The sequence below is a fragment of the Arachis hypogaea genome, chromosome 16, assembly GCF_003086295.3.
Source record: "Arachis hypogaea cultivar Tifrunner chromosome 16, arahy.Tifrunner.gnm2.J5K5, whole genome shotgun sequence".
In the NCBI taxonomy this organism is placed as follows: Eukaryota; Viridiplantae; Streptophyta; class Magnoliopsida; order Fabales; family Fabaceae; genus Arachis; species Arachis hypogaea.
In genome coordinates this window covers 5656418-5680027 of record NC_092051.1, presented here as the reverse complement: position 1 = coordinate 5680027, position 23610 = coordinate 5656418, and the positions used below count along the sequence as shown (strand labels likewise).

Below are 23610 nucleotides of genomic sequence, written 5' to 3'. Positions count from 1 at the left end.
AGGTATTACTTGGACGACCCAGTGCACTTGTTGGTTAGTTGTGCGAATTTGTAAAGAGAGTAATATTAACATTAACATGTAACAAATTCGTGCACCAAGAGCCTCTCTCAACACAGAGTCAAATAGAGCCTCCACAGTCAACTTCTAAGTTTGGTGTTGGGAGGCCATAACCAAACTTTAAGTTTGGTGTTCAACCCCCACATTCAAACTCTAAGTTTGGTGTTGGGAGGTTCCAACATTGCTCTGAACATCTGTGAGGCTCCATGAGAGCCCACTGTCAAGCTATTGACATTAAAGAAGCGCTTGTTGGGAGGCAACCCAATCTTTACTTATCTATGTTAAATTTCTATTTTCTATTGTTATTTTATATTTTCTGTAGGTTGATGATCATGTGAAGTCAAAAAAACAATTGAAAAAGTAAAAACAAAGTGAAAAACAGAATGAAAAACAGAACACCCTGGATGAGAAGCTCACTGGTATTTAAACGCCAGTAAGGGTAGCAGAATGGGCGTTAAATGCCCAGTCTGGCACCATTCTGGGCGTTTAACGCCAGAAAGGGGCACCAGACTGGCGTTTAACGCCAGGAATGGGCAAGAAGCTGGCGTTAAATGCCAGAAATGGGCAGCAAACTGGCGTTTAACGCCAGGATTGGCAGAAAGGGGAATTTTGCACGCCACTTGGTGCAGGGATGAGCTATCCTTGATACCTCAGGATCTGTGGACCCCACAGGATCCAAAAAAGAGAGAAAAATGGCGAAAAAAAAAGAAAGAAAAAGAAAGAAAAAAAAGAGAAAGCAAGCAGAAAAAGCCAATAGCCCTTTAAACCAAAAGGCAAGGGTAATAAAAAGGGTCCAAGGCTTTGAGCATCAGTGGATAGGAGGGCCTACAGGAATAAAATCCTTGACTAAGCGGCTAAACCAAGCTGTCCCTAACCATGTGCTTGTGGCGTGAAGGTGTCAAGTGAAAACTTGAGACTGAGTGGTTAAAGTCGTGGTCCAAAGCAAAAAGAGTGTGCTTAAGAGCTCTGGACACCACTAATTGGGGACTCTTTAGCAAAGCTAAGTCACAATCTGAAAAGGTTCACCCAGTTATATGTCTGTGGCATTTATGTATCTGGTGGTAATACTGGAAAACAAAATTCTTAGGGTCACGGCCAAGACTCATAAAGTAACTGTGTTCAAGAATCAACATACTATACTAGGAGAATCAATAACACTATCTGAATTCTGAGTTCCTATAGATGCCAATCATTCTAAGCTTCAAAGGATAGAGATACTTATGTAATTCATTGGTGAGAATTTCAGATAAGTGTGCAGAGATGCTTTCGTTCCTCCTGAACCTCTGCTTTCCTGCTGCTTTCATCCAATCTTTCATACTCCCTTCCATGGCAAGCTTTATGTTGGCCATCACCATTGTCAATGGCTACATCCCGTCCTCTCTGTGAAAATAGTCCAATGCGCTGTCACTGCATGGCTAATCATCTGTCGGTTCTCGATCATACTGGAATAGGATTTACTATCCTTTTGCGTTTGTCACTACGCCCAGCACTCGCGAGTTTGAAGCTCGTTACAACCATCCCTTCCCAGATCCTACTCGGAATACCATAGACAAGGTTTAGACTTTCCAGATCTCAAGAATGGCTGTCCATGGGTTCTAACTTATACCACGAAGATTCTAATATCTCGGACTCGGTCCCCTGATTTAGATATCCATGAGATATCCATTCAATCTAAGGTAGAACGGAAGTGGTTGTCAGGCACGCGTTCATAAGTTGGGAATGATGATGACTGTCACGATCATCACAATTATATTGAAGTGTGAATGAATATCTTAGAATCGGAATAAGCTTGAATTGAATAGAAAAACAATAGTACTTTGCATTAATACTTGAGGAACAGCAGAGCTCCACACCTTAATCTATGGTGTGTAGAAACTCTACCATTGAAAATACATAAGTGATGAAGGTTCAGGCATGGCCGAATGGCCAGCCTCCATAAAGGTCTAAGATAGCATAAAACTAATCAAAGATGATCCGAAGATGTAAAAACAATAGTAAAGAGTCCTATTTATGCTAAACTAGTTACTAGGGTTTACATGAATGAGTAAATGATGCAGAAATCCACTTCTGGGGCCCACTTGGTGTGTGCTTGGGCTGAGCATTGAGCTTTACACGTGTAGAGGCTTCTCTTGGATTTGAATGCCAGTTTGTAACCTGTTTCTGGCGTTTAACTCCACTTTGTAACCTGTTTTTGGCGTTTGACTCTAGAATGCAGCATGGAACTGGCGTTGAACGCCAGTTTACATCATCTATCCTTGATCAAAGTATGGACTATTATAATTGCTAGAAATCCCTGGATGTCTACTTTCCAACGCAATTGAGATCGCGCCATTTGGAGTTTTGTAGCTCCAGAAAATCCATTTCGAGTGCAGGGAGGTCAGAATCCAACAACATCAGCAGTCCTTCTTCAACTTCTGAATCTGATTTTTGCTCAAGTCCCTCAATTTCAGCCAGAATTTACCTGAAATCACAGAAAAATACACAAACTCATAGTAAAGTCCAGAAATGTGATTTTTAATTAAAAACTGATAAAAATATACTAAAAACTAATTAAATTATACTAAAAACATACTAAAAACAATGCCAAAAAGCGTATAAATTATCCGCTCATCACCGACCTCAACTAAAGGAACTGTACAAGTTGACACTTTGGCAGAAGGCACAGGGGGAGGTTCGACATCGTCATCATCCTGGTTATCAGGGACAATCTTACCATCCCTCACAAAATTGTCCAGGCTAAAAAGAGTAAGGTCGGCCTCGGGAGCAATAATTCGAACCTGCTCCTTCAGGTTCTCATAAGCAGCATTCACACTGCCAACAAGATGACCCTGGAGCTCAGAGTAATCAGCTCGGGCATTCTCCAACTCCTCCTTCAAACGCATTCCCTCTCGATAGGATGTGACGTAGCTGTCTTTATGCCTCAATGCCGTGTCCTCGGCCAACCGCACAGAAGCTGCCAGAGCAAGGGAACTCGCCTTCTCATTCTTCAGATCCTTCTCCAGTTTGGCCACCTTCACCTCAAGCTCCTCCTTTAAGCCCTTCATCCGATCGAACTCCTATTTTTCCTCCTCCATAAAAGCTTTGGTGGCATGGAGAGGAAGATTTTGAGCAGTTCGATATAGGGCAGCTCCCATATGTGCCATTTTTACACTACTCCGAGTTATAAAATCCAAATGACGAAGGAGTGATACATCATCCATAGGGAGGACACCGTAGGGACCGATTTGCTGATCTACGAACTCAACCGCATCAAAATTAGGGGCATCAAGGTTGAAAGGCTCAATTATTTTTTGTTTCTTGTTGGAAGGAGCACCAGAAGTAGCAGCGGAAGACTGTGGAGGGTCGGCCAGGCAAACCCGAGGAGTGGGAATCACCTTCCTTGGCCCAGGAGAACTCGGCACGGGCGGCTGATAAACCACTATTTTATGGTTTATATTGTGTTTAATTGTGTGGTTTTATCATGATCTTTACCCACTTATTCATTAATTTAGCATGTATTCATATTTCCTTCCTGAAATTATTACATGTTTGAAAACTGCTTCCTAGAGACTTTTAATTATGTATTTTTAATTCTTCTTTATTCCATTCGATGCCGTGATCCGTGTGTTAAGTGTTTTAGGCTTTATAGAGCATGAATGAGTTTTAAAATGGAAAGGAAGCTAGCAAAAATGGAAGAAACACAAGAAATTGAGGAGATAACCAGCGAGAAGTGACGCGGTCGCATGGCTCACGCGACCGCGAGAAAGAGGAGAAGTCGCAGTTTTCTCTCTATACATTCATAGTCCTTAGGATTAAATTTTTGATTGCTTTTTGCATTGGGATATTAAGAAGAGTTATCACTCATCAAGACTTCGTCATTCTAGTTCGTTTTCTTTACTTGGCTTACTCTTCCATGTCCTTTACTTTGTTTAATTTCACCATTGGAATATTTTTTTTTTATTAAGTAATACAAGGATTATTTTTATTTTTAATTGATTATTTTGATTTTTATTTACAATGTCTTCTTTTAATTCCCTTTCATATGTTATGGATTTCGTATTCACAATGAGCGAGTAGTTCCCTAACTTGATGGGGAGTTGATTGAAAGGAACTCTTGAGTTGGAAGGATTGAAAGAAAGATTGTGATTAGGTTTATGGTTGGATTGCCTTCTAGTCACTAACACCAATCTCTTTTAATTAAGTGGGTTGCAATTTGTGAACAGATGTAGCATTCCAACTTGTTTGACTTGCCCTTACCTAGTAAAGGATAACTAAACAGAACAACCTTTAATTATCAATTAATCTTGAGAGTATTCCAATAACAATAGGGATTCCAACTAATCAACTCCCAGTCAAGGCTTTTATTTACATTATTCAAATTCTCCAATTTAATTTCCTGTTTACTCAACTCAAACCTTTTTGAAAACCTCTGATTAATAAAATAGCACCCTTTTCTACAACTCGTTGGGAGACGACCTGGGATTCATACTCCCAGTATTTTAATTTCAATTTTCTGTGACACCTTTTTAAATTGATAAGCGGATTTCTGGTGAGTTAAGAACTATACTTGCAACGTATATATTTTAATAATTTTTAATTCACCAATTTCTGCCCGCATCAATTTTTGGCGCCGTTGCTGGGGAGTTGCAATAGAGTGCTAAAGTTATTAATTAGAATTTATTTATTTGCATTTTATTTTATTGTTGTTACTATGAGCTGCATGTTTCTTTCGTCAAATGACGCGTTCACTTCCTGACCCAAGCTTGCCAATATTCGATCCTGAAATTGAAAGGACTATTTCACGAATAAGGCGAGCTAAGCGTCGGTTAGTCCTCTCTGAGGGTGAATCTGAAATGTCAGTTGAGGAAGAAACCAGCCCCCGTTCTACTGATTCGGTTGATTCACGTGCAAAAGACATGGCAGCTAGGAGAGTTACCATCCAGGAGGAAGGAGCCCCTAATTTTAAAATGCAACCGTTTCAAGCGCATCACCCAGCGGTGGCTGCAGATTTTGAAATAAAGACCGCACTGCTCAATTTGATGCCCAAGTTTCATGGCTTACCTGCTCAAGAGCCTATCAAGCACCTGAGAGATTTCCAGGTAGCCTGTTCTACTGTCAGGCGTGATGGTGCTGATGAAACTTCAATTTTGCTGAAAGTTTTCCCGTTTTCTCTTGAGGGAAAAGCAAGAGAGTGGTACTACACTCAACCCCTAGAAAATGTATCCAACTGGGATACACTCAGAAAAGAATTTTTAGAGAAATTCTTTCCATCTGAAGTTACTGATAAACTGAGGAAAGACATTTCCACGATTGTTCAGGATGACAACGAGACTCTCTTTGAATACTGGGAGCGCTTTAATAATCTTCTAGAAGCATGCCCCCACCACATGATTGACAAGATAGTGTTACTTAGCTATATCACACAGGGCATGAGGCCCAAGATAAGACCACATTGAAAAGTGCTAGCAATGGGTCTATGAAGAAGTACAAGACCACTGATGAGGCATGGCAATTGATCAGCGACTTAGCAGAATCTACTAGAAATCACAGGCAAAAACAAGGCCGTTCAAAAGCCATTGCAGAAGTATCCTTTAGCAGAGAGACTGCTGCTCTAGCTCAGAGTATCTGTGAAATGACCAACTTGCTGAAGCAGATGCAATTGAATCAACAACAAGTTCAGAAAGCTCAACCTCCTCCAAGCCAACAGTTAGTCCCACAGAGAGTTTGCGGAATCTGTGATGATTATAGCCATTACACTGATGAATGCCCGCAGCTCCAACAGGAAGACAACATGGTGGCATCCACTCACAACTTCTATGACTGCCCCAACCAAGGGTACAATCAAGGTGGAAATAATAACCACGGATGGCAAGACAATTCTAACCAGAATTAGAGGGACAACAATAACAGAGGAGGCAGAGATAATCAGGGAAATCAGAGGTGGAATAATAACAACAACAGGCAGCAGAATCAACCTTACAGAGCACCTCACCTGAGGCAATCCCAAGGACCACAGAATACCCAACAGCAGACCTCTCAATTTACTCATCCTTCTTCATCTCCTAATGAAGAGTTACTACAATTTTTTGAGCGAAGACAACAGACCATGGAAAATAACATTAATGCCAGTCTGAATGGTCTGACCGCTACTTTGCAAGCTCTTGTCTCACAGATTGGATCAATGCAAAATTCCAATAATCAACCTTCAAGCTCCACTGGAATCCCCTCTCAACCATTACCCAATCCAAAGGGAGACATTAATGCCATCACCCTGAGGTCCGGAACCACACTGCAGGAGAGGAATCAGGAGGAGCCAAGCCTACCAGAACACGCCTTAGCTGAAGAGGTAGTAGAAATAGAAGATGTTGAAGAAGAAGAGGACATACAGGACATAGCTGAAAAAGAAGAAGCCCAACTACATGAGGAAGCACCAAAAGGCGCAGACACTGCAAAAAACACTACTCCCATTCCATTTCCACAACTTGCAAGGAAGCCCAGGAAGCAGCTGGAACCCGATCCCAAAATGGTAGAAATATTCAAAAAGGTTGAGGTAACTATTCCTCTTTTTGATGTTATTCAACAGGTACCTAAATATGCAAAGTTTCTAAAAGATTTATGTATACATAAGGACAAAATTAATGAATTAGAAACTATTCCTTTAGGTAGTTCCATATCTGCTTTAATGGGAGGATTACCTGAAAAGTGTAGTGACCCAGGTCCTTGTATAGTTAGTTGTACTATTGGTGGTGTAGTAATTTATGATTGCATGTGTGATTTAGAAGCATGTGTTAGTATAATGCCTTTGTCTATATATGATATTTTGAGGCTCCCTCCCTTAAAAAGGTCGGCAGCTCGTTTTGTGTTAGCAGATAAAAGCATTATGACAGTGGCTGGAGTTGCTGAAGATGTTTTAGTGAACATTAAAGGGCTTATATTTCCCACTGATTTTTATATCTTGGAGATGCCCCATAATGACTCAGATAAGCCATCATCAATCCTACTTGGAAGACCATTCCTGAAGACATCAAAATTCAAATTGGATGCTTTTTCAGGAACATACTCTTTTGAAATAGATGGACGAATAGTAATCTTCAATCTGAATGGAGTCATTAACAACCCTCCAGAAGATCATTCTATCTTCCAGTGTGATGTCATAGATGAAACTGTAGCTGAAGTTCACAAGGAAGAGTTAGAAGAGAGGCACACTGGACAAGGTCCAAGTGTGGGGACCCTCTTGACTGACAATGAGGGCACTTCGGCATTTTCACAAGCTCCAGAAAATCCAGAGCCTGCCCATGATCAGAAGTTGGAATTAAAACCTCTTCCTCCACATCTAAAATATGCTTATCTTGAGGATGAGCAGAAGTTTCCAGTTATCATTGCAAGGGAACTCACTTCTCAACAAGAAGAGCAGTTACTTGATGTACTGAGGAGGAACAAGAAGGCAATTGGGTGGAGTTTGGCAGACATAGTAGGCATCAACCCTCAACTATGTGAGCATAGAATATTTTTAGAAGAGGGAGCAAGACCTGTTCGTCAACCCCAACGAAGATTGAATCCCACTATCTTGGAAGTTGTCAAAAAGGAAGTGACCAGACTATTGGAAGCAGGTATCATCTACCCCATTTCAGATAGTGAATGGGTTAGCCCAGTACAAGTGGTGCCCAAGAAGTCTGGAGTCACTACAGTAAAGAATGAGCACGGAGAGCTCATAGCAACTAGAGTTCAGAACGCTTGGAGAGTCTGCATTGATTACAGGCGTCTCAACCAAGCCACCCGTAAGGATCACTATCCACTCTCATTCATTGATCAAATGCTGGATCGCCTGTCAGATAAATCACATTATTGCTTTTTAGATGGTTACACAGGTTATTTCTAGATTCATATAGCTCCTGAGGATCAGGAAAAGACTACTTTTACATGCCCTTTTGGGACTTATGCTTACAAGAGAATGCCCTTTGGCTTGTGCAATGCACTAGTTACTTTCCAAAGGTGCATGATGAGTCTTTTCTCTGACCTTATTGAGGACTGTATGGAAGTTTTTATGGACGATTTTAGCGTTTATGGTGATTCTTTTAGCCTTTGCTTAGATGGATTATCTAGAGTATTAGATAGATGTGTTAATACAAACCTTGTATTAAATTTTGAAAAATGTCACTTTATGGTAAAACAAGGGATTGTATTAGGACATGTGGTATCTAATAATGGCATTTCTGTAGACCCAGCAAAGGTGAATGTTATTTCTAGTTTACCTTACCCCCCTTTCTGTGAGGGAAGTTCGTTCGTTCCTTGGCCATGCAGGTTTTTACAGGAGATTTATTAAGGACTTTAGTAAGGTAGCACTTCCCTTATCCAGATTACTGCAGAAGGATATTGAGTTCGAGTTCAGTGAGGATTGCAAACAAGCGTTTGATAAGCTGAAGGCCGCCCTGACTCAATCCCCAATTGTGAGAGGACCAGACTGGAGCCAGCCATTTGAAATCATGTGCGATGCTTCCAACCATGCAGTAGGAGCAGCACTGGCTCAGCGTGAAGGTAAGGATCCTTTTGTTATTGCTTATGCATCTAAGATTTTAGACACTGCCCAGTCCAATTATACTACTACTGAGAAAGAGCTTCTTACTATTGTTTTTGCTCTGGATAAATTCCGAGCTTATTTACTTGGTACTAGAGTAGTAGTGTATTCGGACCATGCAGCTTTAAAGTATCTATTAGCTAAAAAGGAGTCCAAACCAAGGCTTATACGTTGGATACTGCTATTACAAGAATTTGATTTAGAAATAAAGGATAGAAGTGGTAACCAGAATTTAGTGGCAGACCACTTGAGTCGCCTTGAGCACATTAAGGATGATTCTACTCCTATAGATGATAATTTTTCATTTGATAACTTGCAAGCAGTATCTGAGGTATTCCCTTGGTATGCACCTGTGCTAATTATCTAGTTAGCCGCACATTTCCTCCAAACTTTTCTAAGCATCAAAGAGACAAGCTGAAAAGCGAGTCTAAATATTATATATGGGATGACCCATATTTATGGAGATGTGGTGCTGATCAGGTAATTAGACGTTGTGTGTCTCAATCAGAATTCCAGTCCATTTTAGAGGCCTGTCACTCATCTGAGAGTGGAGGACATTTTGGCCCTCAAAGAACAGCTAGGAAGATCTTAGACTGTGGATTCTGGTGGCCTACTCTTTTTAGAGACGCCGCTGAGTTTTGTAAATCTTGTCTCCCATGCCAAAAATTTGGTAATATATCCAGGAGGGATGAAATGCCTCAACAAATTATGCTTTTCTGTGAAATTTTTGATGTTTGGGGCATTGACTTCATGGGTCCATTTCCAAACTCTAATGGATATTTTTATATATTATTAGCTGTGGATTACGTTTCCAAATGGGTGGAAGCAATTCCTACCCGCACTGATGATGCTAACACTGTTGTTTCCTTTGTGAGAAACCATATTATTTGTCGCTTTGGATCACCACGAGCAATCGTGAGCGATCAAGGCACCCATTTTTGTAACAGGAGACTAACAGGATTAATGAAGAAGCATGGGATAATTCATAATGTTGCAACAGCATACCATCCTCAAACCAATGGGCAAGCCGAGGTGTCAAACAGCGAAATAAAGCGTATCTTGCAGAAGATAGTCAAACCACATAGAAAAGACTGGAGCACCAGGCTACAAGATGCAGTCTGGGCATATAGAACAGCATATAAAACACCCATTGGGATGAGTCCTTTCCGCTTAGTTTATGGAAAAGCTTGTCATCTCCTAGTTGAAGTGGAGCACAAAGCCTTTTGGACAGTCAAGGAGTGCAACATGGGAATTGAGAAAGTCGGGGCTGAAAGGAAGTTGCAACTGCAAGAACTGGAAAGCCTTCGCCTAGAAGCTTATGAGAACTCAAGACTATACAAGGAGAAGATGAAGGCTGTACATGATCAGAACATCAAGAAAAAAGAGTTCCAGCCTGGGGGTTTAGTCCTCCTTTACAAATCTCGATTGAGGCTCATGCGAGGTAAGTTGAGATCACGATGGGAAGGTCCATACAGAGTAGAGAAGGCCGAACCATACGAAGTTTATCACCTAAGCCATCCTTCAAGCTCTGAACTTATCAAGGTTAATGGACAACGTCTGAAGCTATACTATGGCGAGAAGATGCAGAAAAACAAGGAGCTTGAGATCTTCCTCTTGGAAGATCCCCACATAACAGAAGATTGAGCTAGTGGAGCGTCCAATTTACGGACGTTAAAGAAAAGTGCTAGGTGGGAGACAACCCACCATGGTATGATCGTTCTTTTCTTTACTTTTAGTTTTTCCTATTTAATAACTCTTCTCTTTAACAGTACTTTCGTGCATCTGTATTTACATACTTTTTAAAAAAAATGCCACGCGACGCGACCGCATCAGCGACGCGTCCGCGTCGTAAGGAGAGGGGAGAAAATAAAAAACGAACAGAGAGTCACGCTGGAGCGTGGCTGGAGGCGTGCCAATGGCACAATTCTACCCATGCAGACGCATGCCCCACGCGTCCGTGTCACCTGGGAATCATGGCCTCCCACGCGACCGCGTGACCCACGCGACCGCGTGCCCTGCTTTTCGACGTAAAAAGGGTGCACAACGAATTATCGTGTGAGAGTGGTGCTGGATTGGTGCTGAATGCACAATTCTACCCACGCGGACGCCTGCCCCACGCGTCCGCGTCATTCCTTTCTGAAGCCCACTCACGCGATCGCATGCTCCACGCGATTGCGTCACCCCAATTTTGGCAAATATATCAATTTGAACAGAGAGTTGTGCTGGCGCGAGGATGCACTCGCGCCAGAACCATAACATGGGTCATGCGACCGCGTGCCCGACGCGACCGCGTCAACTGAACTAAAGCGCAATCACGCGAACGCGTGTCCCAGGCGGCCGCGTCGCTTGTGCCGCACAGCTCAACCTAAATTGCCAAAATATCTTATCTTTCTCCTCTCCAAATCCTAATTTTTCTTTTCCCTCCTTATTCCTTCCTTCTCCCTTCTTCCTTCTATCTCCCATTTCACTCTCTCTCTCACACCTCCATTAACAAGGTTTTATTTTCTTCTTCCCTCTTTCCTTTTCTATCATTCTTCTTATTTTATATGTTATTTTCTTTTCTTTTCTTTTTCTTTTCATTATCCATATTTTCTTTCTTTTTCTTTCCTTTTTACATGGTGTTAGAATTTTATTTGAGTCATTATTCCTCATTAGATGCTTGTGGATTATTGCAAATTGTTTGACAATTATATATTATTTTCCTTAAAGGATTGCTTGCATGTTCACTTTAATACTTTCTTTACCTTATTTACCATGCATGCTATGTGTTTGTGAAAAAGCCCATATGGCATTATGCACTTTTCTACATTACTTCACTCTAATATTCAATGCTTGCTTTTCACAAATTCCCTTTACTATTGTATTAATTGAATTTAATTGTCAATACAAACGTGATGGTTTGTTACAAAGTGATGCTTGATCTATGCTACTCATGCCCTTTTCCGGCATGCCAATAAACACCTTGCATTCACTTGTCATTATATGCACTAGCTATTTTCTATTGATGACTTTTCACATGTACTCATGAGCGTGTGTTAATGTCAGTTACCTCCTAATGTGCATCCATCACCACCTTTTCCGTTCTCTTCCTTGCTATATATCTCTTTGAATTTAATTTACTTTCTCTTCCCTTTTTCAGGATGGCCACCAAGAAAGGAAAAGAGAAAGCTACTCCCAAACCCCCAGCAAGAAGAGGAACTAAAAGCGCACTAGTGGCAGAGCCTTCTTCAACTGCAATCAAGCCCTCAACAAAAAGAGTTAAGAGGATCATCAAGGTTGATGAAAAGGAGAAAGCCTTTCCAGCAAAGGACACTGCGCGATTTCCCAATCACTACTGTGAGCAGATGTTCCCTATCCTGGCAGAAAGGAGCTATAACAACGAATACCTTCTTATCCTCCCACCCAATATTGCTACCTTTGTTGAGCCGCAAATTGAACGGAGACAATGGGGTTTCCTACAGAGACAGCCTAGGCAGGTCAATCTTTCTTGGGTAGTCGAGTTCTACTCTAACTTCTACCTACCTACCCTGCAGTCTGTCTTTGTCCGTCAGAAGCAAGTCCTCATTACAGAAGAGGCCATTCAACAAGCTCTGGGTCTTCCCCCTATTCTAGAAGGAATGGACGCCTTTCAAGAAGCCGCACTCAAGTGCCAGATGTACCAATTTGACTAGGACGCCATTCTCAGAGTTATCGCATCACCTGGCAGCCGTTGGATCTACGAATACCATCGTACCCGCCCTAAGGGAATATTGGCTTCAAGTCTTACCTTAGAGGCTCGCGTATGGGCACAGATCATGTCCCATTACGTCTTTCCGAGCACTCAGGAGTCCTCCTTCACTGCGGACATGGCCGTTCTACTATGGTGCATCCTTACAGACCAACCTCTGAATCTACTAAGACATATCCGGAATGCCATGGGACACGTACAAATTGTGGGCAACTTACCTTTTCCTGCCTTGGTCTCAGATCTTGTCTCAGCAGCCAGAGTCTCCTACAGAGCTGGGGACACCAAAGCCATGCTTCCACGGGATGATCAGTATGTCCCTAACGGGAAATACCTCAGATTTCCAGTAGCCACTACAAGCCTTCCTACTGCATCGGTTGAAGATATTCCTTCTTCAACACCACAAGCACCTACAACAGATGAACTGCTCCAGCAGATAATCAAAAGGTTAGATCGGCAAGAACAGAAAGCGAAGTTAAGAGAGCGCCGTAACGAACGCCGATTCAAACACCTCAAGGAGCTACTTAAGGGAAAATTCCAAGACTTAGACACCCCGGAATTCATTTCTTTTACCAGCACAGGGAGCTATGATGGCCCCGACTGTGGAGATACTGCTACCAGCCCATCCCTGTTCCTGACAGATGGCACCGGGGATGGTGCAAAGCCTTAAGTGTGGGGAGGTCGGTCAGTACCTGACTTCTGGAGGTAATTTCTCTTCCCTAGCACCAATAAATTAGGATATTTAGTTAGATTTTCTTTCTTTTATAGAATAGGATAAATTGCATAGTAATAGGTTAGTTCCATGCATGTTCTACTTGATTGAAAAGACAATAAGTTTCTTCTAAGACTCTATCTTTGGAACAAAATTTCACTAATTTTTAAAAATTTTTATGATAAATCTGTTTGAAGTTGTATTTGGAACATGATTTTTGAGCTAAAGAACACACAACCTGTGAAGATTTGAGCCTTTATGCATGGTTACATTATTTAACCATAATTATTTTATTCTTGTGTGTTTACTTCTCTATGATTGTAATCTATATTTTGTTTCATCTTATATGTCCAATATTTATTATATTTGTATGCTTGCACATGATTGAGGCCATTAATTGTTTAAACTCACTTATCCAAATTAAGCCTACCCTTTTCAATTACCTTTGTTAACCACTTTGAGCCTTTAAATCCCATTTGTTTTATATTTCACCACAGTACTAGCCTTAAGCGAAAAAACAATTGTATATCCCAAATTGAATCTTTGGTTAGCTTAAGATAGAATTGTGTGTGCTAGTTAAATATGGGAAATTGTGGAAACAAAAGTTATTAAAGGAATGTGTCATGATAATACAATGGGAATTTGGATACCAACTCATGTGAAACTATAAAAAAATTAAAAATCTATGTGCATTGATAAGCTATGTTTATTTTTATGTCTAAAAAAAATCAATAAATAAATAAGGGGACAAAATTACCCCAATGATGAATTAATAACTCAAAGATCAATGCACATATGATAAAATTAAAATAAAAAGTTGATACATGAGTATGGAATGTAAAAGGGAATTCTGGTAGCTAGGTATGAATTCTAAGATTACATTAAATAGATATAGGTTGGGTTAAAGCTTGGGTTAATTAAAGATTCAATTTATAAGCTCACTTAACCATATATGTATCCCTACCCCTACCTTGGCCCCATTACAACCTTGAAAAGACCTCATGATGTTTGCATTGGTATATTAACTGTTGTTGATTGGTTAGGAGAAGAACAAAAGTTAGAGAGCATGATTAGAGAAGGATAGAGTGATTACCCTATACACTAGAGAGATTAGAGCGTACATACATCATCAGTGAGGGATTCAATGCTTGAATTTCCATGTTCCCTGCTTTCATGAGCTATCTTCTTGCACTTTATCTGTCTTACTGTATAATGATAGAATTAGTAGAATTCGATTTGTAATTGTTTTGAAGAGCTTATTTACTTTTGATCAAGTGGACAAGAATTATATATTTGCATTCATATATATAGGATTGCATTGCATTGCATGAGTTTCTACATGTTCATACTTATTTACTTTATCTCCTTCAATTAAGCATGAGGACATGCTAATGTTTAAGTGTGGGGAGGTTGATAAACCACTATTTTATGGTTTATATTGTGTTTAATTGTGTGGTTTTATCATGATCTTTACCCACTTATTCATTAATTTAGCATGTATTCATATTTCCTTCCTAAAATTATTACAGGTTTGAAAATTGCTTCCTAGAGACTTTTAATTATGTATTTTTAATTCTCCTTTATTCCATTCGATGCCGTGATCCGTGTGTTAAGTGTTTCAGGCTTTATAGGGCATGAATGAGTTGCAAATTGGAAAGGAAGCTAGCAAAAATGGAAGGAACACAAGAAATTGAGGAGATAACCAGCAAGAAGTGACGTGGTCGCATGGCTCACGCGACCGCGCGAAAGAGGAGAAATCGCAGTGACGCGGCCGCATGGCTCACGCGACTGCGCGGATTGGAAAAGCACAAGTGACGCGGAGGCATGGACGATGCAAACTCGTGGCAGGGAAAAACACGAATGACGCGTCCGCATGGATGACGCGATCGCGTGACATGCGCGATCTGCATAATCTGCAGAATTCGCTGGGGCAATTTTGGACCCTATTTTGACCCAGTTTTCGGCCCAGGACAGCAGACTAGAGCCAGAGAACATGCAAAAACCAGAGACACATTCATTCTACACAGTTTTTAGTTTTAGATCTAGTTTTTACTCCTCCCCTAGGTTTTCTCTCTACACATTCATAGTCCTTAGGATTTAATTTTCGATTGCTTTTTGCATTGGGATATTGAGAAGAGTTATCACTTCATCAAGACTTCGTCATTCTAGTTCGTTTTCTTTACTTGGCTTACTCTTCCATGTCCTTTGCTTTGTTTAATTTCACCATTGGAATATTTTTTTTGATTAAGTAATACAAGGATTATTTTTATTTTTAATTGATTATTTTGATTTTTATTTACAATGTCTTCTTTTAATTCCCTTTCATATGTTATGGATTTCGTATTCACAAAGAGCGAGTAGTTCCCTAACTTGATGGGAAGTTGATTGAAAGGAACTCTTGAGTTGGAAGGATTGAAAGAAATATTGTGATTAGGTTTATGGTTGGATTGCCTTCTAGTCACTGACACCAATCTCTTTTAATTAAGTGGATTGCAATTTGTGAACAGATGTAGCATTCCAACTTGTTTGACTTGCCCTTACCTAGTAAAGGATAACTAAACAGGACAACCTTTAATTATCAAATAATCTTGAGAGTATTCCAATAACAATAGGGATTCCAACTAATCAACTCCCAGTCAAGGCTTTTATTTACATTATTCAAATTCTCCAATTTAATTTCCTGTTTACTCAACTCAAACCTTTTTGAAAACCTCCGATTAATAAAATAGCACCCTTTTCTGCAACTCGTTGGGAGACGACCTGGGATTCATACTCCCAGTATTTTAATTTCAATTTTCTGTGACACCTTTTTAAATTAATAAGTGAATTTCTGGTGAGTTAAGAACTATACTTGCAACGTATATATTTTAATAATTTTTAATTCACCAATTTCTGCCCGCATCAGCGGCTTCACCTGAACTTGAGAAGATCCCTCTCCCATGCCTTGGCCGAGATAGTTTGAGCAGCAGCAGTCTTCCTTGGCTTTTTGAAGGCCTTCATGGAATCATTCTTCTTTGACATCTCTGAAAAAACAGAATCAACCACAGTAAAAGAGGAAGCAAAACTAAGAAACAAATGCAGAAACAAGTCAGATAGTATCCAAAACAGTTCAAACCAGGGATGGGTCATTCAAAAACCTTTTTGTATCAAGATGGGGTGGTTCCCCCATAAATCTTCAAGAACAATAACAAAAGCTCGCTCAACCTCGTCAAGCATCTCCCATGTATAACGAGACACTCTCACATCCTTCTGCCACTCTAGAGGGAAAGCAAGCTCGTCATTCTCATCAAGAAAAAAGGGGCGGACCCCCTTAACAGCACGGACTCTAAAGAAATAATTCTTAAAGTCCTTAAAAGACTCATCGTACATGGCAAAAACTTTATGACCCTGGGCAGACCTGAAAGAAACCCAGGAAGCTTTCTTTTTAGAAGAGGCACCAGGCTTGGCAGAAACAAAAAGATAAAGGAAAAGAGTTTGAGATGTTGTTACGCCTAACTCTTGGCAAAGCAGCTGAAAGATCTTGATAAAACCCCAAGAATTTGGATGAAGCTGGGATGGGGCAATGTTACATGACCACAACAAGTCGGTCTCGAAAGCAGTAAATGGAAAAGTAATGTCCAACTGGCTGAAGAAATATTCATAGGCATAGAAGAAAGGACGCTCCCCCCTGACCGAAGTAGGAAAACAAACCCTCTCGTCAGAGTCGGGCGCTACAAGCTCATAATCCCTCTCTCGGGCACTGTTACCACAAATCCTATGTCGTTTTCTCAGCTCTACACAAAAATCAGTGTCCACCACAGAGACACACATTAAGACAAGGGAGTCCAGCCAATCAGACATCCCCTCGGGAACTTTAGAAGACATCTCTACAATGTTATTGCGAGAAGACATGAGGCCAACTAATCCTACAATAAGAAAAGAAGATTGGATTACTAAAAAACATCTCGGACGAGGGGCATAACAACTCGACTAATATGATACAGAAGAACAAACAGAAAAGGAAAGCCCCAAGACTCAAACCAAAGTCCTGGGGCATCCTTTGGAGGCAGTAACAAAGCAAGGTTTCAGAAAAAATCTACAGCTTACGTCCCGGCATCTCTCAAACAAGAAAAGAAGATTTCAAATAACAAACATTTCAAAAAAGAAAGTCAAAACACAAAAAGTCATCAAAGCCACTATCTTTTTACAGTCAATCAGCAAAAAGCATCGCCAACATCAAACATGCCAAGCAGAAATCGTCAAAGGCACAACCTTTTTTCAAAATCAAACAAAACCATCATCAAAAGCACAAACAGAAATGGTGATAACATGCAAAAGCCCTAAAAGCATCAAACAACAGGAAAGGCAAAAAGGTTCATGCAAAAAGGCGAAGAAACTCCCAGAACACACATTACAACAGCAATCAGGCACAGCAAAAGCAGAAAGATCGAAACTTTCTCCAAGCAAAATAAAAAATTTCTCAAAATCAGACACAAAAAAGTGACACAGAAAAGAGAAAGGAAGAAAAATCAAACCTGGAAAAATAGGAGAAAACCTCAAAAGAAAGCTGAAGAGCAAAAGCGGCAGGCGAAAGAGCCACCCCTCGAACGGAAAAACCCGCCAAAAGTAGGAAACGGAAGGTGAAATCCAGAATCACCCCTCTTCCACAGAAAGCAGTAGTAAGCAGGCGTCGCAAGGAGAAACTATGAACTCTAGGCGAAAAACAGAAAGAAAGAAAAATAAGGGAGGTTACGAAGAAGAGAAACCATTTCTAAATTGCAAAATTCAAAATAAAGCCAAGAGAAACGGGGCAATCAATACCAATTAATGAAGGTATTAAACCCTCGCATGTTCCCAAGAACAAAGCGCTGATATAAAAGCGCGCGCTTTTAAAGGAAAACGTTCCACATTCAAAAAGGTTCTACAAAGAAAGGAATCGACTAAATGCTTGAGTTTAGCTTCACTAGAGAAGGACCGAAGTCAAGGACTCGACCTCAAAAAAGAAGACCGAACTCAAGCAGGGGCACTATTCATACCCTGGGTCGAGCTATCCGACCCGGGATGATTGGCGACAAAGCGACCAACCTCTTCAGGTCAGACTATCCGACCTCTTCCTAAAAGAGGTTGGCCAAATCGACAGGAAAGCCCAAAAAAGGGCCCAACTCAAGGAATACGACCCAGATCCAAAGGCAGCCCAAGCTTATAGAGATAAGGACGGTTCCATTGAAGATAAGCTGACCTCGCCAAAAGATAAGATAAGATAAGATAGCTAACTTACCTATCTAAGAAGGTCATCACACACTATTATAAATACACTGGAGCACCCAGGTATAACTCATACTCTGATTCTACTAAAAATCTGCTTAATACCCTTGCTAACTTAAGCATCAGAGTCCCTTGCAGGTACCCCCCACCTTTCGGTGACAGAGAATCAGCAGCGCTATCAGTCTAACAAGTCGGATGCACCAGCTCCGGCTGCCATCCGCCAGCCGGACATGTCAACTCTGACCAGTACAGAAGATCTCGTCCGAGATCGACCTACAGTTTCAGGTAACCCTCGGAACACTTATATTTTGGCTCCCCTTTTGGGTTGTTTCCTTGTAGGTTCCTCTGAGTCTTCTTCCGACTCAGACTCAGAGGAAACATCAACATCATTCTCTGATGAATCATTCTCAGAGGAAGAACTTGATTTCTTTTTTTTGTTTTTTTCTTTTCTTCTTTCTTTTCTTTTTCTTTCATTTCTTTCAATTTGTTTTTTGTCTCCGCCATCTTGACGATGCCCTGAAACAATAGAAATGTTAGTTTATAGCATCTAGATAAATAAAACACACACAAATTAGAGAACGTATTCTGTTTGCTTACCATATGGCCATCTATCTCTGCTCTAATTCTTGCAACCAGCTGCTCTCTGTTCCAGTTGCTAACCCAGGACACTACAGCTTTTTCCTCTCCTTTCTTCTCCTTGTTTTTAGAGACATAGATATTATCATCAAGGCATAGAGGCACCCGTCGATTGGTTTTTTCTTTTTCAGACGGAAGTTTGTTATGCCTTTAATGATGAAATTTAGCACATGGGCTCCCCAGTTACCCTTTGCTATTTTCTCCATCTGAAAAATTGGAGCTATGTGCGCAGGTGATACTTTGGTTATTGTACTTGGCAGCAAGAACGCCATCTGAATATAGAGGATGAAAATCCTCTTAAACATCAGCCGATCTTATTTATTTTCAACACCGATGCTCATCATCTCATCGGTTAGCTGCTTCAGAGTGTTGCCCTGGAACCTTCTAAAAATGAGTTGGTTCTCTTCGGAGAGATTCTTATAACTCACTTTATCAGGAAATAGATCTTCTACAAAAAAGAAAACAATTTATTACCTGAAATGCACCCAAATATGATTCATATGAACCCAAATATCACTCGTGTGCACCTAAATATCATTCACATGCACCCCAAATATCGCTCATGTGCACCCAAATATCATTCACATGCACCCAGATATCACTCATGTGCACCCAAATATCACTCATATGCATCTAAATCTATTACTTGATTACATGAGATCAGAATAAGATATTGCGAAGAATATATTACAGATAATGGAACTATAGAGGTTTTCTGTAATCGGTTACCTGATGCATTGAGGCCAAGGGCATCCCCTATTGTTTTCGGTCTAATCTTAAAGGAACCATAGCTGGTTTCCAGAGTGTTTTTCCCCAATTTAAAGGAGTTAGTCAACTCCTTTAAAATTTTGTGAGGCACATTCATAGGCGGGATGTGCATGAGTCCCCCAAATCCTAATTCACGAACAATTACTTTCTTCGGTTCACTTATCTTTTCAAATTTTTTGCTCAGTAGTCTGGTAGCACACTTCAAGTCTCTGGTTTGCTGTAAACAAAGCAAAATTAGAGTTATTTAAATAACCTATATTTGTATTAGAAAAAATTGACTTGTTGTAAGATATATATATTCACTTACATTGTATTTTTTTCCACTTTGATTTTTGGTTGTCATTTTTACTGCAAGGAAAAAGAAATACTGTTAATAGATAAAAAATGTACTCAAATACAAGAGCTATACACCTAAAAACCAGTCACATGCACTCAAATTCCAGCCACAAACACCCAAATCCAGTCATATACACATTTTGTTTTTTTCAATTAAACAAAATTAAATGAGTTCAAAATCACATTCAACTCAACCAAACAAGTAAAATCATAAATTAAATGAGTTCAGAATGATATTTTAGTTCAAAATGCCACTAGAAGCACCAGTCACATTCTATACTGACATATACACCCAAAAATGCTCCATACACAGTTTATATGTATACAACCCTACTTAAAAGGCCTCCTAGTGTTCACAAAATAGAGTTTATATGTATACACCCAAATATCATTTCACTTGAACTACGTAAAATAGCGTAAACGACTTGAAGAGTTCTAAACCTAGTTTCATTAGAACAGTAATATGAGATCTAAACCTAGAACAGTCAAACAGAGAGAAAAATACCACGATATAGTACTTTGATTTCGAAATCAGAAATAGAAATGTGAAAACCTAGATGAAAAATGAAACAGTACCTTGAATGATGTTTGTTCGTTTTTTTTGGTGTTTTTTTATGGAGATTTGAATATTTGCTTTTTGATTTGTTGTACTTTTTGTGAGGACTTGGACGGTTTCTTCAGAGCTTTTTTTTGTTTTGAACGTCGCTTGAATCTCGAGCGTTTGTGTATTGATTGAGGAAGAATAGGAAGAGTTTTTCATTATGAGCACACTTTGGAGCAAGTGAAACGGTTGAGTAACGCACGTGATTTTCACGTTCGAGTGTGAAGTGTGGGTGCACATCGTTTTTTGTTGGGCTTGGGCAGCTTGTATAACTTGTAAGCCAAAAAGGCTTGTATGGGTAGCAAGCCTCTAATAATAAGTCTTCCCATAACAACTTAATTAATTGCCCTAAATTAAAATCAACCATTAAGAATAAACAAAAGAAACATTAATAATTTATAGTTTAGTTAGTAACTGCATATTCCCCTAATCAACTATCAAAATTAATCACGAACAAAGCTACATCTAATCCCAAGGTTCACCACCACTCTTGAGTTTCCTATTCCACATTATCCATGCATTCACCATCATAAATTGCCTACAACCACCCAAATTTTATACATCAATGACACTTTAAATTAGGATCGTGGAGCAGTTCCAATATCAAGTGAGTGAATAAAAAATTATATATCATTTTTGTCCACTTACATCAGTTTGACGGGTAAAGCTACCTTGTGTACTGAAAGCATTTTCATTGTGCTTTAAACAAGAAGTTTTATTATGACTAGGTTTCTTGCAATTGCTGCAACGTTGGGACTTTTTCTGACCACTAGCCCTTTAGGATTGGTACCACCTCCCAGTCCAGGTTTCGAAGGCGTGTTCCCTTCATCTAGTGCTTTGTATGAGCTATAAAGATCAAGCATAAGATCCCTTGTTTCATGGAACCTCTCTGTAGTAGCACATGCAACCTCTGACATCATCCTAGCATACTCATTGAGGATACAAAGTCGACTGCTAGCTTGTAATTCGCTAGTAAAACTACTTGGCTCAGACATAGATTCTTTTGCTTTCTTAGTCCATCTATGCAACACTAGACATTTAGGGATTTCGCGCACATCCCTACGAACCAATACAGAGATAATGTGTTCACAGGGAATGCCGAATGATTCCATACGCATGCATGAACAAGTGATTACGTTACCATTATCTACGCTCTCAACCACCCACACGTTTGTTGGTTTGGCATACCTACAAACATAATAAATTACACTATTATCTCTTGTTTGGTAATCCAAGACTTTCATTGCATCCAACCGAACAAGAATAGGCCTAAATAAAAAGAATACCTCCCTTGTGTAAGTATCAGCAGCACACATCTCAAGGGGTTCAATACAAGTTTGCATAACTGGAACTCCACGAGCAGATTCATATTCAGCATAAAATTCCCTAAACCGCATATGGCCCAACATTCGTTGGAAGTTCTCAATGAACTCGGATAATTCATAATGAGGCTTAGTATATTTCTTAATCAATGAATGCAAACCCTCGCAGCGTGATATAGTCCTAAATCCAGCAAAGAACTTCCCTCGGATGTAACATGTTGCCCATGATCGACGTTTCTCATAAATTTCATTTAGCCATTCCTTTTCCTCAACCCCAAATTCCTCTACCAATGTTTGCCACTTGTTACAGAACACTGGAATCTCATAATCTCCTAACATACAATCCTTAAACTTAGATGTGAAACGAGGACTACACATATTTGTCGTTGCATTATGCAGAAGATGCCAAGCACACAATCTGTGGTGAGTACTAGGGAATACTTCCTCAATCGCATTATTTATTGCCCTTGCCCCATCAGTTATCACAAAGGATGGGGCTCTGATGAGCGGATAATTTATACGCTTTTTGACATTGTTTTTAGTATGTTTTTAGTAGGATCTAGTTACTTTTAGGGATGTTTTTAATAGATTTTGTGTTAAATTCACATTTCTGGACTTTACTATGAGTTTGTGTGTTTTTCTGTGATTTCAGGTATTTTCTGGCTAAAATTGAGGGACTTGAGCAAAAATCAGATTCAGAGGTTGAAAAAGGACTGCTGATGCTGTTGGATTCTGACCTCCCTGCACTCAAAGTGGATTTTCTGGAGCTACAGAACTCGAAATGGCGCGCTTCCAATTGCGTTGGAAAGTAGACATCCAGGGCTTTCCAGAAATATATAATAGTCCATACTTTGGCCAAGAATAGACGACATAAACTGGCGTTCAACGCCAGCTTTCTACCCAAATCTGGCGTCCAGCGCCAGAAAAGGATCCAAAACCAGAGTTGAACGCCCAAACTGGCACAAAAACTGGCGTTCAACTCCACAAATGACCTCTGCACGTACAACACTTAAGCTCAGCCCAAACACACACCAAGTGGGCCCCGGAAGTGGATTTATACATCAAATACTTACTCATGTAAACCCTAGTAGCTAGTTTATTATAAATAGGACCTCTTACTATTGTATTAGGTATCTTTGGATTACCTTATGACCCTTTGATCACGTTTTGGGGGCTGGCCATCTCGGCCATGCCTGGACCTTCACTTATGTATTTTTAACGGTAGAGTTTCTACACTCCATAGATTAAGGTGTGGAGCTCTGCTGTTCCTCAAAGATTAATGCAAAGTACTACTGTTTTCTATTCAATTCTTCTTATTTCGCTTCTAAGATATCCATTCGCACCCAAGAACGTGATGAAGGTGATGATTATGTGTGACGCTCATCATCCTTCTCCCTTATGAACGCGTGCCTGACAAACACTTCTGTTCTACATGAATTAAGCTAGAATGAATATCTCTTAGATCTCCTAACCAGAATCTTCGTGGCGTAAGCTAGAATGATGGCGGCATTCAAGAGAATCCGGAAGGTCTAAACCTTGTCTGTGGTATTCTGAGTAGGATTCAATGATTGAATGACTGTGACGAGCTTCAAACTCGCGAGTGCTGGGCGTTGGTGGCAGACGCAAAAGGAGGGTGAATCCTATTCCAGCATGATC

General features: G+C 40.1%; 1 protein-coding gene across 1 annotated transcript; it reads right to left on the bottom strand.

The window, feature by feature from the left end:
• Positions 1-21333: 21333 nt before the first annotated feature.
• LOC112756534 (protein FAR1-RELATED SEQUENCE 9-like) lies at positions 21334-22332 on the bottom strand. The gene has a single exon (XM_025805154.1). The coding sequence runs from the start codon at positions 22330-22332 to the stop codon at positions 21334-21336; it is 999 nt and encodes a 332-aa protein (XP_025660939.1).
• Positions 22333-23610: the final 1278 nt, after the last annotated feature.